The sequence below is a fragment of the Ambystoma mexicanum genome, chromosome 11 (genome assembly GCF_040938575.1).
Source record: "Ambystoma mexicanum isolate Mex_15411 chromosome 11, UKY_AmexF1_1, whole genome shotgun sequence".
NCBI lineage: Eukaryota > Metazoa > Chordata > Amphibia > Caudata > Ambystomatidae > Ambystoma > Ambystoma mexicanum.
In genome coordinates, this window is record NC_090934.1 from 592712884 (window position 1) to 592728469 (window position 15586).

The following is a 15586-nucleotide window of genomic DNA, read 5'->3' on the forward strand; positions in this document are numbered from 1 at the left end:
TGGGTATACTTGAAAGAAGGTTCAAAACCAACAAATTTCGAAGGGGGCAATTTTCCAGCCTTGTGGCAGTGAGAAGTTTTGCGGCACACCCCTTAAGTGCCTTGGAAGGCATGCACTGGCAGGAGCTTCAGTCGTCCATGTCCTTGTCAAGTACCAAAGCTACACCTTATGAGGTTCAGACGCCGACATCTGCCTCCTGCAGTCCCTGCTGGGCCAAAAGCCAGCCCTTTCTGGGATTAGGAATGAGCAGCCTTTGGCCACGCCTCCCCTGTTCACCGCTGCCAGAGGTTTCAAGAGGAGCCAGTGCTGAAACGTGTGCCTAAACTGCGCGGTTGGCTGTTAGCAATTTAGGAGCAAAGGTTTGATCAGAGTCCTCTGTTGAATTGTTAGTGGTTCTTGTATGAGGAGGGGGAAAGCGTTTTTGGTCACGGCTCCGAATTTGTGGAATCTTCTTCAGCAGACCCTACGTACCATTGTTGATCATTTGGCCTTTCGGAAAGCACTTAAAACGCATCTTTTTATAGCCCTTCCTCCTCCCCTGCCTATTCATTTTTTCTCTCCAATGTTCTGGCTTAGGTAATCTATAGCACCAAGATACCCCTGGGTCATAACTGTGCTTAAGAAGTCTGGCTAACATAACACAAGAATATTTAGAAGGAGTTTTTTTTCTTGACGTTGGCTTTTGGGCTTTGTTGCAACCATGGTAAAGAGAGGCCTGTTTTAATCAGGGTGTTTAACCGGTTTCCAAAAAGACCAACTGCTGGAGGCCAAATAATGGAAGTTAATTAACTGATAACTGAAATCGAGACATTATTGGTGGATTTTCAATTTCTTGATGCTAGCAACCCAATGAACAGTATGTATCCTCCATTTCATCCTAATAAATCAATGAATCTCCCAGATCCCTCCTCACTCAACCTCGAGAAGAAGTCTGGATGACCGTTAAGTAAAAGCCAGTAAGAGTGTGTGCCTAACTCATTTAAATGCTTTTAAAATTAGCTGAACTAATCAGAGGGAACATGGCAACCAGTTTGGACAGCTGGCTGAAATCCATTCCGACTCATGTCATAATTTGCCTGATTCACTTTCCTATTTTGGTGTCAGTTGAAGAGACTGAGGGGGAGGGAGTTACATTTTGTGTTGTTAAAGGGGTTGATTTTTTTAACAAATTTTATCCCCTTTGCCTATGATCCTGAATATGCAGCCAACAAGAAAGCATCTGACCAAGTAAGTAAGAGTAGAAATACGTCCACCCAAACTATGGAAATCAATGATTTTGGTCAATTTTGCATGTCAGATTCCTATTCTTATATCACATGTAAATTAGCTCACGGGATAGAAGTACAACATAGTAATAACATATTCTTTGAGGATGGTCAATATAAAATGGAGCTCCCAGATTATAATATCTTTAAAAAGCATGTTGCAAGTGTTGGACAGTCCAAAAATCTTTTCCCTGCTCCATGATTAGATCAGCTTTTGTATGTATCCCCTACATCAGATCCTCGCGAAAGGTCACCAAATGAACTTCAGATACAGTAACGTTAACAATGCTCCCTCTGGTAACCCTGGAGAAAATAAGGGACTTCATTCTAAGCAGGGGGACGACAGCAAAACTTTGCACATCACAATGGTCAAAAAGCTGCCCAACAATGCATTATAACATCCGAACACTTACCAACAAGGTTATCCACTGGATTAGATATGTCAAGGTGCGTTGTGGTATTAGGTCTTTTTATAGATATTCAGATCTAAGAAATCCAATGTATGACATTATTAAGGTTACTCTAGTTAATTCTGATCTAGTTGAATGTCTCCTTGCAATGCTCTGCAGGGAGTCCTTAATCAACAAGTAAGGGAAATGCAGCACCTTTGGTAAAATCACCTGCCCCTGATGTTAATATTATTTTGCACAAAGCCCCCAACTCTGTTTTACACCAACAGTTCTAGGCACAATTGGCACCAAAATCCTGCCTACCCAAACAGAGAGAAATACATTAATTGTCTATAGAGCCTTACAATAAAGGGCTCTCTCTGGTCTCCTGGAACATTGCAGGTTTGCTAGCAAAACTTAAGGATCAAGACAGGAGAAATGACATTAAATGATTCAATATTATGAGTTTACAAGAGACATGGGGGGTCATTCTGACCCTGGCGGTAGGGGGTTAACGGCAACGGTAAGGATGCCGGTGCCGTTAACCCCCTACTGCCACATTCCGAGGTCCCTTAGCGGGACCCACCAGGAACGGCTGGTCTGACCAGCCGTCCTTAGCGGGACCCGTTAAGGGACCATGGAGCTAATAACGGGCCCGCAATCTGCGGGCCAGTTATTAGCTCCTTCCCCATTCCCATTGAGCCCTATGGGGGCTCAAATGGGAATGGGGAATGGTTTTCTGAATGGGGCTTTACTGGGTCCTCCAAGGTTGGAATGACCTGGTAAGTCCCCATTCAGAGACACCGGACCCGGACCAGGGTTTGGAGGCAGCCATGGTGCTAATAGAACCATGGCTGCCTCCAAACTCGGAATGGCCCCCAGGCACCATTGAAGCACCTTCATTGTCGGGATACTAGATTTTTAGGATGCCAGCAATTATGGGGTTAAGTGGCCAATCAAGTGGGTGTTTATCCATTTGGTGTCGGACTGATATAAGGTTAGAGATCATTATGATGCCAATTAATAATCCTGATGTGCTTTGAATGTTAGTTTGAAGGGAGTGCTGCAGTTTATTTTGTGTAACCTCTAGTTAAGATCAGTAAGAGGTGGCATTTATCTCAGACCTCTAAAGGACCTTACAAACTGCATTAATCTTATAGCTCCTAGAAATAATTTAAACATAGGTTGTAAGATTATTGTAGGCGCAAAATCAGGCGCCAATGACTGCCGCATACAATCCAGAATTGGAATCCCTCTGCAAGAATGCTCAAGAACTGCATACCATCCTGGAAAAATATAGCATGTGTGAGGTTTACTCTGAAATGCCCCTCTTTGCTGTCAGACAGTCAGCTAATTTCAAAGAAAGTTAGTTACATCCACATTGCACACAAAATGGAACAAAACAATGCTATAACAAAAGGGTGCCTGAACTGTCCACATATTGACAGTCCAGATACAAGATATCCCACACAAGGCAGGAATACAACACCACAGGAAGTTTCACATTGTTGTCCAGCAATGTTGGCATGTAGTCTATATGGGTATGTGTTTGAAATGTCACTTGGGGGGCTACTATGTTGAGGAAACTGGCCAGCAACTACATAAGTGGATGAATCTACACAGACAAAACTTTAAGCGACAAAGTAAGGGCACGGCCATCGGTCTGCACTTTTTGGAACCAAATCACACCCTGGATGACTTTAAAATTGCAGTGCTAAAAGTGAACTTTAGGACAGAAAATGCGCAAAAAACATATACAAATGCATACAGGCTTTCAATAAACTTGAAAATGGTTTAAATAGAAATTGCGGCTTCAAGAGTCACTATCCCGGATAACAAATTCCCTTTCTTTGCACCCATAGAGAAGGAGAGGTCAAAACAGATAAGACCTGTTTTTTCCTATAACATTTTCTATGGCTCTTTACTGACACATCCCCAGCCCCATCTGCATCTCTGATGCACTATGTTACTGGACCCATTCCTGCTCAAGCCCTAACAGCTCTTTAAAAGCCCTGCCCCATAAGCTTCTCAGGTGCTGGTTAGTTCTCCTGTTCCATGCAAAACCATTTTCTTCATTTTTCCCCTCCCCGACCCAGATGTAGAGAAGCACAATCAATACAGCATTATCCTTTTCACACCAGCCTTCACAAACCAACGGGCCAAAACAGAACTAATCGTTCCCCCTCCTTATTGGCCTTCTGGGAGGGCAATACTGAAATTGTGACCACCAGCCTGAATCCTATTCTAAATTCAAGTGTCCAACAAGTGACTTGCTGCATTTCCTATCCGCAGCTTAAACGTAGATGGACATGGTGGGCAACAGGCTTAGTGGAGATGGACACCCAAATGACTAGGTCTAAAGCATACCGGCCTTCACTACGTTTGCACATGCTACTACTGAAACTACCCCATTCAGGGGGGAGGGGGGGGGGCTTCTGAAGTGCAGAGCTCCTTGTGAAGGAAACGCATCTGAAGCAGACACGAACAGATAAGGCATTCCAGAGGTGAATCCTTGAGCTTTCCTGCTATTCCAAGAGCATCATTCTATTCCTATGCATGATCAAGTCATTTGAAAATTACGAAAGGTTCCAAATAAATGTCTTCTAACTAAGGTATCATCTTGCTGTCTTTTTTGGAGCAACACTTTTTCTAAAGTATTGAGTTATGGATAATAGGTTTATATTGGAGCTTTAAGGTGATTTTAGGGAAAACAGAGGCGTGATTGATCGCCATTTCTTCATCTGTGCCCTTATAGTGAAGAATAGTTCTCATAAAAAAATCGGTTTTGGGATTTGTTTTTATCAACTTCAAGGCTGAATTTAATATAGTTAAAAGGAGCAAACTATGGTTGATATTGGAGTCATCAAATAAACCTGCTCCAATATGTACTTGTATAAAAACACCATCACAGAAATAAGGCCACTGTAAGATATGACCAGACTGGTGAATGCACTTAAGCATTTAAAGTCGATATTGAAGTGAGAAAGGGCTGTATCTTATCACCTACATGGTTTTCTCTGTATATTAGCTCTTTCGCAATCAAAATGCAAACGTTTGATTGTGATGCTTCGAAGACGGGTAACAAAGAAATGTATAATTTTGTATACCAGTGACATTGTGCTTAACTCACAATACACTATGGGGACCAGCAGACAAGTGCAATGTTGAGAATCCTTCTAGAATGAATGTACTAATCAACCCCTCGTCGAGGGCATGCATGGTCAATAACGGCCTGCCAGCCCGAGTCTAGGCAGGCCCAATTGTAGCAAGAGCCTCGGCCATGCCATGTAGGCACCACCGACATGGGGGCGATAGCCATTTGCACCCCGGGGTCCAAAAACATTTTTTTTTTTTACAAGCGATGGGCTACGTGCTTATTGCGCAAGCCTTATCGCCTGTTAAAAATATAAAATAAGATGGCCACACCCATAGGAAAGGGGGCGTAGTCCATTTTCTATTTCCATGGCGGCTTGGGTGGGAGGAGCTCTGTGACTGGACCATAACGTTCCAGACCAGCAAGTAAGTGGGGAGCGATGGAGGTGGATGCGGAAAGGGTGTGAGATGTCTTTGGGGATGGGCAGCGCTGGTCATTGTGCCAACGGAGATCCGCCACCAGGTGTGTAGCCGGATCTCGGGATCCGGCCAGTCAGCCCACAAACCCATGCTCTGCGCTGGGTTACTTAAAAAAAAAAAAATGTTTTAAAAAGAGAGCCCGCGACGGCGGGTTGCAGAGCAGCTCCTTGCCGAGCCCACAATCTAATCTGCCATGTACTGTTTGTGCACAGTGCTCTGCTCGCACATGGCAGATTAGAACTCTGAGCCCCCACATTGGTGGGCTTGGAGTCTAATCTGCCCCACAGTGCAAGCGGACTGTGCACACTGCACATAGCATTTTTGTTATTTTGTACTCTTCCCTCGGTGCTTTAACTTTCATTGTGCACCTGTTTCCTGTGTCTCGCTGGTGTTTATTCTTAGTTGCTTACACTTATTTGTATAACCAACTAAGAACAAACACCAGAGAGAGACACGGAAGCCAGCACACATTCAAATCTGACCTCTATAAAATGCAGCACCTCAGATACGTTATATATTTTTAGAGGCCAGATTTTAATGTGTGCTGACTCGGTGACCCTGTGTAATTTGTCTCGTTTAGGTTCGTGCACAGAGTAAAAGTGTGGTTTGTGAGTGATGCTGTAGGCAAATGTTAAGCGTCTGCATACTGGCTGCCAGGGTTGGACTGGGGCATAAAATTGTCTTAGGCTCCAATGCAAAAGTGGCCCATAGTTGCATATGGCCATTCATTCCTTTTGTGCCCGAATGTTTGATATTGTTGATTTAAAGTATTATTTTGGACATTTCCTTTGATCGGAGGTCAACTGACAGCTCTGCCCCCTCTAAACCCTGCCACTTCAGACACCTCCCCCAACCCCAAACTCCACCCCCGCCCCTGTGGGATCCCCCACCAACTTTTTTCCATTTCCACCACTGGTGATGGGGGAGCAACAGGAAGACTGTGTTGCCTCCACTCAATCAAGATGGTGTCTCCCAAGGAAGTGCCTCAGGTGGCTGGAAAAAGCGGGAAGTACAGTGTTTTCGACTGCTTTTCCAACCACCTGATTGGCTGATCACTCATTCGCGACTGCAAATAGGTGATGGGTGTTAATCTAGCAAGAACTTTGACCGTGGTATGCCATAAAAAGCGGTAGAAGAACCTTTTCTTTCTATTTAAGGGTAGAACAATTAGAGACGTAGATCATTTTGATTACCTAAAAGTGAGAATGACTAAGAATGTCTATTTTGCAAGAAGATTTGGGGGTGGTGAATAGCATTGGGAGCATAACAAGTGTACAAGATACAGGCACGGCCAGCTGCCTTTTATGGCGCACAGCTCGGAGGTGTTGCCCCCTACAGGCGATTGAAGTGGGTGAAAAGAGCTTCCTAAAAAGCTTAGTCTATTTACCAAAGTTGGCGCCCTGTTGCTTCGTACTAATGAAGCAGTACGCGCGGTGTAGTGTTCCTAGAACCAGCGCGTACTGCAACGAAACCTTTTCAAACGGCAAAGACATGCTGCTTGAAAAGGTTTTGTAAGCCATTACTGTTGCGCGGCTGCAAACTCGGGGAAAACTAATTTCCCCGAGCCTGCTGACCCCGGAATACTAATGGCAATAAGCCCAGAGATGGCTGCCCAATCCCGCCTGTGGTAATGCCCAGAGGGCCTTCGTTAAGGCCCTCACTGTGCTTGGGCCTGTAACTATGGGCCCCTGGGGCGGTATTGGCCCGCTGTCTCAGGGCTTATTGCCACAGCATTCCTAAAATGAGATCCCAGTGGAAGCGGCCCATTGGAAGTAGTGTGCCTGGCTCAGAGTTCCTTCACGAAACATTAATCTGCATTATGTGCTTCAGCACAGCGGGTCATGTATTCAACTTGTGTTGCGTTTTGCATGTGCCCATTTCTTTTGGGGTCAGCTGAGCATGCTATGCCTGATGCCGTGGCCCACATTTGTGAGGGAGAACTTGTGTTTTACTGCACCTACGTAGTGGCACAGATCATCACTGAACAGATTTCTGAGGGGGACACCCAACGTATGGGCCTCAGGAGTGAGTCCTCCCGCCTTAAGGCACAGATCACATTTGCACACTGCTCACAAACCTAAACTATTAAAAAACAAAGCAGAAGAGAAATCAAGTAAGCAGAGACTTCCACACAGCGGGGGCCAAGACTGAACCAAATGGATGTTTTCCACTAGGCCCTACCGCGGATCGCAAGCGTTTGTGAATCGATTGAATCTTGGATGTTCCCATCCTGATAAACACATTCACTCCCATGTCTCAAAGGCAGGAGATCCCGCGAGCACTGAGGAGCCGGTTCTTCCGAACTCCTGAAACACACCATGCTTTCGCATCGGCCTCTGCATCGATTAGAGCCTCCCTGCGCTCTTACAGGGATATGAAACGGAAAGCCACGAAAGTGGCAGAAGGGAAATATGCAAGACCACTCTACTTTACATGTGTCACATGCTTTAAATTTAAATGCGAATTCAGTCATAGCTAGTCATTCCTTTTTGAATTGCTACTTCCGGGTACAGTGCCTTTTGTTTTCTTAACTGGGCATTTACCCATGACTTGCGGCACAGGAGTTGTGTTGCCCTCACCAAGAACAGGCATGTCCATTGGCACAGTTACTTAAGGAGAGGCTGAATGAAGAGCAAAGTTTAAGGACTTCCCCAGGGTGTGTTAGGTGGGTGCTGTGCTAGGATACTTGGTGACAGGGCACAGGTATCCCCTTTACAAAAACGCTGACTCTGGGCCTCCCGCTTCTGCATGTTTTGAAGCCACAGGGTATTAGGGCAGGCCAGCAAGATACTGAAAGACAAAATAAGAGAACCAGTAACCCAAACGTGACCATACTCACAGCAAAATCATCAAAGTTGTTTGGCCAGTACTGCAGCTGCTCAAAGGTGCCACACTGGCTGGTGAGGTTGTCTGTGGTTGAATTTATATCAGCGCTGCAAGTAAAGGCAATTCATTGTTAGCGAAACTGATTGCGGGTGAGTCTTTGCTTATTTTTAGCTGAGAATACAATTTGCTGGCAAGGCTTTGAAGTTCCAAGACGCAATTCTGGTAGTCAGTCACAAAGATAGAGAAAAGACTTGAGCGCTTGTGCTCTGCACCAACCTACTGAGCGCTGTGTCACAGCAGGGAAACCAGGAAGGTGGTCAAGGTTTTAAGTCGGCCTAGACTAGCCCGGGGCAGTACCCTGGCCGTCTCTGAGAATTGTGTTTGAGACAGGGCCCTGCCGGGGCTCCCTAAAGTCCAGCCCACAATAAGCCAAGGCATTTTTTCTAAAGCCTGAAGATCTTGTGCATAAGCGAAAGAGATTCAGACTTTAGAAAAAAAAGCCTAGCATTTTCTTCCTTTGTGTCGACCCCTCCCCTGTTGCATGGCACCCCTGTGAGGGGCCATGGTACGTTCCATGGAGGTATGTGGTCACATGGTTACCCATGTGACCAACCTAATAAAAGGTCCGAGCCGCTTCCGGCTCGGCAGTCACGAGTGAACCTGACTCCGCGTGGTGTGTTGTGTTGGTGCCTGGGGGGTGCCTCGCCACGTGTGCTGGGCCCAAGGTCGGGGCCCAGCTGGAGGACGGTGCCCCTGCCGGGCAACGCCGTCCGGACGGTGCCCCTGCCGGGCAACGCCGTCCCTGTGAGTCCCCCAACCATGTGAGGCGGGTTGGGGAGGCGACCCCGGCCTGGGTGCCCCCAGAGCCGGGGCCGCGGTAAGCCGGTGGCCAGCCGGCTGGGTGAGGCGCTCCGGTGATCTGGAGCGGGGTGGGCGGAACCCCCACCCCTGAGTATGCGGCGTGATCGCCGCACTGAAGTGTGTCGTGTCGGGTGCAACCCGACACGAATATGGGGCTGCCCGGTGGACCGGGACAGCCCCCAACATCCCCCCACCAAGCACCCCTTTAAAATGGAGAGGCAGGCAACACCACCCTCACACTTCAACGTGAGGGTGATCATGATCGATGCAAAGGAGTTCCTGGCAGGGGGTCGGAGCCGTAATTAAGCAGCACTCACCTGACCTGTAATGCAGCCTGTTAGGCCACGGTCCTTTTGCAAAATCGAGCCAGGGTTCTTATGGGCTGTGGCTGAAAGGATGCGGCCTAACAGGCAGGCGGCACTCAAGTCAGGGAAGTGTTGCCTCTCAATTGCAACGCCGACCCCCTGCCAGGCCACGCTCCCGTAAGAGCCCCGGCTCGATTTTGGATACCACTTAAAGCACACCCAAGGTGGTCCAGACTTCCTGGTCATCTGCTGGAGCTAGTGATGCAGAGATTCGTCTTCTGACCACTGGGGGCATCGCATCGCATTGCAATCCACCATCTACGTAGGACGCTGCATGCGTCCACTCTACACCAACGAACCATTTGCTGGAAAAATGTGGCATTGATTGCTAGGAGTTAGGACCTGACTGAATTCTGTGCAGCCAAACTACTGCCATAACCTTAAATGGAATTTCCGTGGCACAGGCTGTTGATACAATCGCCCTCAACTGTTCACTCCCTCCCAACCCTTAATACTATTTTCCAAGACAGCCCCACTTCACTCTTTGTGACAAGCTTCACTCACTGCAGGTAACAATCTACAAAAACAAGGTGTGTCCAACAGCATATTTAAATCCAATTAATGTCCATTACATTCAGTACAATGCTCCTCCCAAGGGCCCCTCGCCCAGTCGTGCACTTGTATGGAACCCAGCACCCTGAGGGCCCCCCGGGGAAAGGGAAAGCTTATGCACTTGTCACTACCCTTACCAGTGAGCTTCAGGCTGTCTGAGGTTGTGTAATCTTATGCCAATCTAAACTACTTTAAACATTCAATTTGGTTCTATGGAGCAATGCTACCCTCTAGTGGTTGTAATGATACAGCACGAAAACAAAAAAGAATTTCCAAACTGTTCAAACATCACACGGGGCAAACGGAAGACCAAGTTATGACAAACGTGGTCACATTCTGCTGTGCCCGATTACCCTAGATCAAGGGGGCAAACCCTTGAAATGATGCCCAATGGTATACGCAGGGAAGTGTATTAGCCATTGCCAAAACATGGTATTGTTAGATTCTATCACACTACGCAGCATCTACCTTTGGTTGCCGGGGACAATTACCATACTTTGTTAAAATTCACCTCTACGCAAACCAGCAGCGAGGCAGAGATTGAAGTCACAGATGCAGTAATACAACGGTGCTCTAGCTTTCTTAACCAAACATGTACTCCTTGGTTTTGCATAAGCTTGCAGATGCAGCTCAGGGAGGTCAACGAAGGAGAGTCTAACACCTGGTTACAGTTGGAAAAACTCAGTTCAGACCAGAGAAAAATAAGCTTTCCAAGCGGCCTGATACGCTACATTGAAGGTAGATGCTCCTCAACAAAAACATAGTACTCGATTCAAATGGTGGACATCTGGAAGACGGATACTCTTGCAGCTTATTCAATACCCCTAGTGTTACTTTATCATGTGCATTGCTGCTTCATTTCCCCTACCCCCAAATAAGACATGGGTTCATCTAGCATTGTGTACATCCTTCGAACATAAGCGTTTGTGGTGTCGCTGTAATACCGCCATAAAACATGGCTTCCCTTCCGATTAGCGACTTACCTTTTATTTCCTGGTGGCTGCACGGCGCCCTGGAAAAGCTCGATGCCAATGATAGCGAAGGAATAGTACACCACCTTGAATGAAGGAGAGCATACGTCAGAGGGTTCCCTCAATACATTTAGCAGGAGCACAGCTGCCGTAATGGACACATCATTAGAAACCCAGCATTACACAAATGCACAATGCCCCCATTCGTTTGGCTTTACATGCATTATATTAAGCTCAATCGCAACTTTCCTGAATAGTTCACCTAAAGCCAGCCTGTAGACTACACCTCAATTCTCATTTTCCTGGCAGTCGAATGTATCCAGAATGCACATATCGTTCAGGCTTGGATCCGTGTGGCGGCGTCACATGGAACAGCTGCAGGCAGCTTTAATTAATGCTCTATAGCACCAGCTAAACCTGATCAAACGAAAACATTCAAATGAACTACTGTTGAGCCCAGTCAGCGGTGCAAACCTGAACGGTTGCAACACGTTGAATATGTTGTCCGATTTAATGACTGGTCGTTGCTTTTCCACCAAAAAATACCTTTGCTCTAGTGCCGAAAAAACCTCATATTGCCACATCACCCCTTAACCCTCCTTCCCCCGTCCCATCTCCCTCATCCTATGTGATACCAAATGGAGCCTAACACCTATTCGTAGATCCACTCTACCCCCTGCCTCGGTGCCCCGCCATGCTCTCACCAGTGTCCCACAACCACCTCTCCCCACTTCCTGGGCCCATTCTGAGTCCGACTAGAGTCACTAGACCCTTTTCACTGTCTTCTAGAAGCTACCAATTCGCCAATATCCTATTGGGTATCCTTTTGCTAAAACTTTTTAAAACTATAAATCAGATTTTTGTCGCTCTGTCATTTTTTTTGCTACGTTCATGGAGGCACATTTGATAAAAACAGCAGAATCCCCGCCCTTACATGTACCCTTCTTCGCAGCTTGTGTTGTGTGTTAATAACCAGACGAGAACGCTGCAGCTACGTTGTGGATAAAGAGGTAAGGATCCACACTTGGCCTAGACAGATTTCTAAAGATCAAGACTGTGCGGGGTCAGAGTGTTCACCAGAAAGAACTTGACCAAAGTCAAGTAATTAGGTTGTGTATACATTTCAGATACATAAAATAAAGTGATTGGCCCGTACAATGTACAATAGGTGGATAGTGCTGCTTCGTGTAAAGAGAGACATATGTTTGGTTTTAAAAGAAAATTCTATTTGCAATCCTAATTTTTGCAAAGTGTGTCTCTTTTGGGTCAACTTTTAAAATAATGCTGAATTGGGCAGGTTGATGGTCTGTCTTCATTTTAGAGCAGGTTCGATGGCCAGGGACCATTGGCATTGTATATCAGAATGAATTACATGGGACTATTAGTGAAACAAGTGGATACCAATTCTACAAGGATTTCCACACCTCCACACTTGGTGCCATAGGTCAAAAGCAGCCTGAACGTGTTTGGTGTAACAATATATGTAATACAGGACACACATTATTCTGGGCAAATTGATACAAAAGAGGGTTGTGCCGGGTGCTTAGATGCGTCAATGCTAATCCCTTCTCAGAGGTATAAGTTACCTTTAATTTAAAAGACGTCAAATTCTTAAAGTATAGGGAGTCTATTACAGAAATTAGAATAGGGTCTACATCTGATCCATACAGGCTCATATACAGTAGGTCATTTTAAAAAGTATGCTGTTCTGGTCCTCCATATCCTTAGAGACGCCGTCGCCTTACAATAGATCCTCCTTCAGAAAATACTTCAACATCTACCAGACTCCAGTAATCAGGATCTTCAAAAAATACATTACATGCTACAACTACGCAGACGACACTCAAATCATCTACAAAATCGAAGATACTCAACCAAAGTAGAATGTCTAAATTAAATCTTTGACTGGATGAACGCCAACAACTTGAAAATCAACCCAGGAAGGACAGAAATCATGGTTATATCCAAAAACCAAGATAACACCACCTATATACCCTGGCTAACAGAAATAGGAACCGCGGCCACACCACCTAAGGTAGTAAAAAACCTGGGAGTCCTAATGGACAACACCCTAACATTAGAACCACAAGTAAAGGCAATAATTAAGAAATGCTTCGTCCTCTTCACGCAAAAAGAAGAATCCTAGCCAAAACTTTAAACTGAGCTCTGCTGTTGTGGACTTTATGGACTCATTACAGTTTAATGAAAGTTATGTCTTGTAACACATTTTTTTTAAGGGAAATTGCAGTAAATGTTGTAAGGGGGCCTCTCTGTGTCCTCAGGATACCATTGTTTGAATTGGAAATTTGGAGTTTATGACTTGATTGCTGTAACAGAAGTTAGGTGTCCTGTCTGTTCGGATTCAGGGCTCATTGAGCTGAAGTGTCAATAAAAAATAAAAAAAAAAATTAAAAAAGAATCTTACCCTTCCTCTCCTTCACCCACAAAACAGTGACAATCATCGCCCACATCATGTCGAGAATTGACAACGTGAACAGTCTACCTCGAGATTTATTTATTTATTAATATTTATAAAGCACACAACAGCCCTAGGGCATCGTGGCGCTGTTACAGAGACGGCACACCAAGAGCATTGCTGGTTACAGGAAGAAGATACTTAGCTACATTGCATTTCATCTAAATATACATTGGTTATTTGGAAGTATCTATTATCTGGATGTAGCAGGGGTGTGATGGTGGGGTATAGTGTTAATTGAAGAGTAGTTTGGAGACTTCTACAGAACGCTGCGAGGGAGGTCTCGGCTCTTAATGCGTTGGGAAAGGCGTTTCATAGTTTGGGAGCTAGGTGTGGAAAGCAGAGTCCTCCTGCTTTGGCACTTTTGATAGTAGGGATGCGGGAATACCTCCTTAAGAAATTACAACACATCCAAAATGCAGCAGCCAGACTCCTCCTCAAACTATCCAGAAGAGACCACATCACTCCAGCACTAAAAATACTACATTGCCTCCCAATCAAACATCCTATCACGTTCCAAACATTTTTTGCATAACACACAGGGCGGACAGGGAGCTGAATTCCTACAAAAGAAAATAAAAATCTACAAGCCAACAAGACTCCTCAGAAAAAGCAATGAAATTCGCCTGGAACCAAAACCATACGTCAAGAAAAAACTAGGGGGCTCCTCTTTCTCCCATCTAGCCACAAAAACCTGGAACGTCCCGAAAGAAATATACCCAAAGACCACCTAAAATTTAGAAAACTTCTAAAAACCTGGCTCTTTAACACCTCTGAACCAAATACTAAAACAATCAAACAGGAATCACAGAACAGATTGACAGACTATATGATGGCACATTCAACACCCAGGACCGACAAAGGGAAACTCCTACAAAAACAAGAGAGACAATACTAGGTGGAACAGAACCCAAGTCACAACCCCCTGTGAGGATCGAAACTTAACATACATGCCCAACACTACCAACAACCTTGTCCACTCAGAAACGACGTAGGGTACGGGCGTAGCTCGCAAGTAAATCAATCCAAAAAACGAGTTTAAAGCAAAGAAACTGGGATAAAAGGGCTAGCCGAATAAAAAGATGGATAACACGAAAGTAGCTAACTTAGCATAATAACAGATGAGACAGTCTTATCACGCTGAAACTTAATCACCGAAAGGAAACAACCGTCTCGAAATCAAGAAGGAGACGAAAAAGAAATATGCAGCTCTCCTAACAAGGATACTAACCAACCCCAAAAACTACAAAAAACCTCTCCACTCCTCACACACCTCTCACACTCTAACCAAACACAACCACACCTCTTAAAGCCACAGCAACCCGCACGCACTTTACCACACCGCAACAACCACCACACCACACAGACCCCGAAACAGCACACGACGGATGCAGAACCGAATCGCACACCAATATGCTTGGCGAACGGTGTTAATCTAACTGAAGCTGCCAACAGTACTTCACAGATCCCTTGCTCTTCTCCAAATGTTGTCCTACTAACACGCCTAAACCTACACCCCCCCCTTTGTTTCAGATCCGCCAGAGCACCAGGGGATCACTCCGGTGGTGATAGCGCATGGTACAAATATCCTTTAACATTAACATGGGGTCTAATCTAGTCAAAGATGTAGAGATTGTGAATGTCAACCAAGGTATCCCTGCCGCTCTTGTGGCCCTTTACTCAACTCTTTCCCCCACGTGCAAGTACAGCTTTGATTTAATACTTTCTGGGGCATCAGTTTACCAATTATCTGAGGTGCCCACGCCTCGCTGCATGTTCTTGTCCTTCCTACTGACTAGTAACCAAAGCAATAGCTGCCAGCCTATACTACCCCCTCTAGCTTTCCATATCTCATGGCTAAAATCTGGCACATCTTTCTCTTTTGACCGTATCATGGTACTATAACCAATTTTGTGTTCCAACTGTGCATGCCCTTTACATGCTAGGAATTCCCTATTGATGCCACTGCTTTGTGCACAGTTCCAGGGCAACCCGGTTTGGGGTTGAAAGACCGAATCAGAAATGTTCGAGGGAGAAAAGAACAAAGATTATTTTTTTGAAATAATCTTCGGTCTTTCCTCCCAAACCCCTACCCACACCCCACCCCCTACTTACCTTACATTCTGTCTAGTTGTGTCCCTGCAACGCCTGTTCCCTTTCACTTCCGTGATCGAGAACCGACACCGAAGGGTCCATTCCTTTATTTTTTTGGGGCCAGCTGTGGGGATGCACACCGCACCAACCACTCACAATATAGTGAGCAAGGGTACGGGGGACACCCCTGCAGCCCCTTGCACCAAATGCGTGA

At 45.6% G+C, this 15586-nt stretch overlaps 1 protein-coding gene across 4 annotated transcripts in view; it reads right to left on the reverse strand.

The window, feature by feature from the left end:
* Window positions 1-15586, reverse strand: part of TPCN2 (two pore segment channel 2) — a 675604-nt gene that overhangs the window by 36942 nt on the left and 623076 nt on the right. For all 4 annotated transcript variants that reach the window (XM_069623451.1, XM_069623453.1, XM_069623452.1 and 1 more), the window contains 2 exons: window positions 10815-10888; window positions 8067-8160 (listed from right to left, as the gene is read on the reverse strand). In XM_069623451.1, the coding sequence (XP_069479552.1) occupies window positions 8067-8160; window positions 10815-10888 (168 nt within the window). The remainder of the gene's footprint in view (window positions 1-8066; window positions 8161-10814; window positions 10889-15586) is intronic.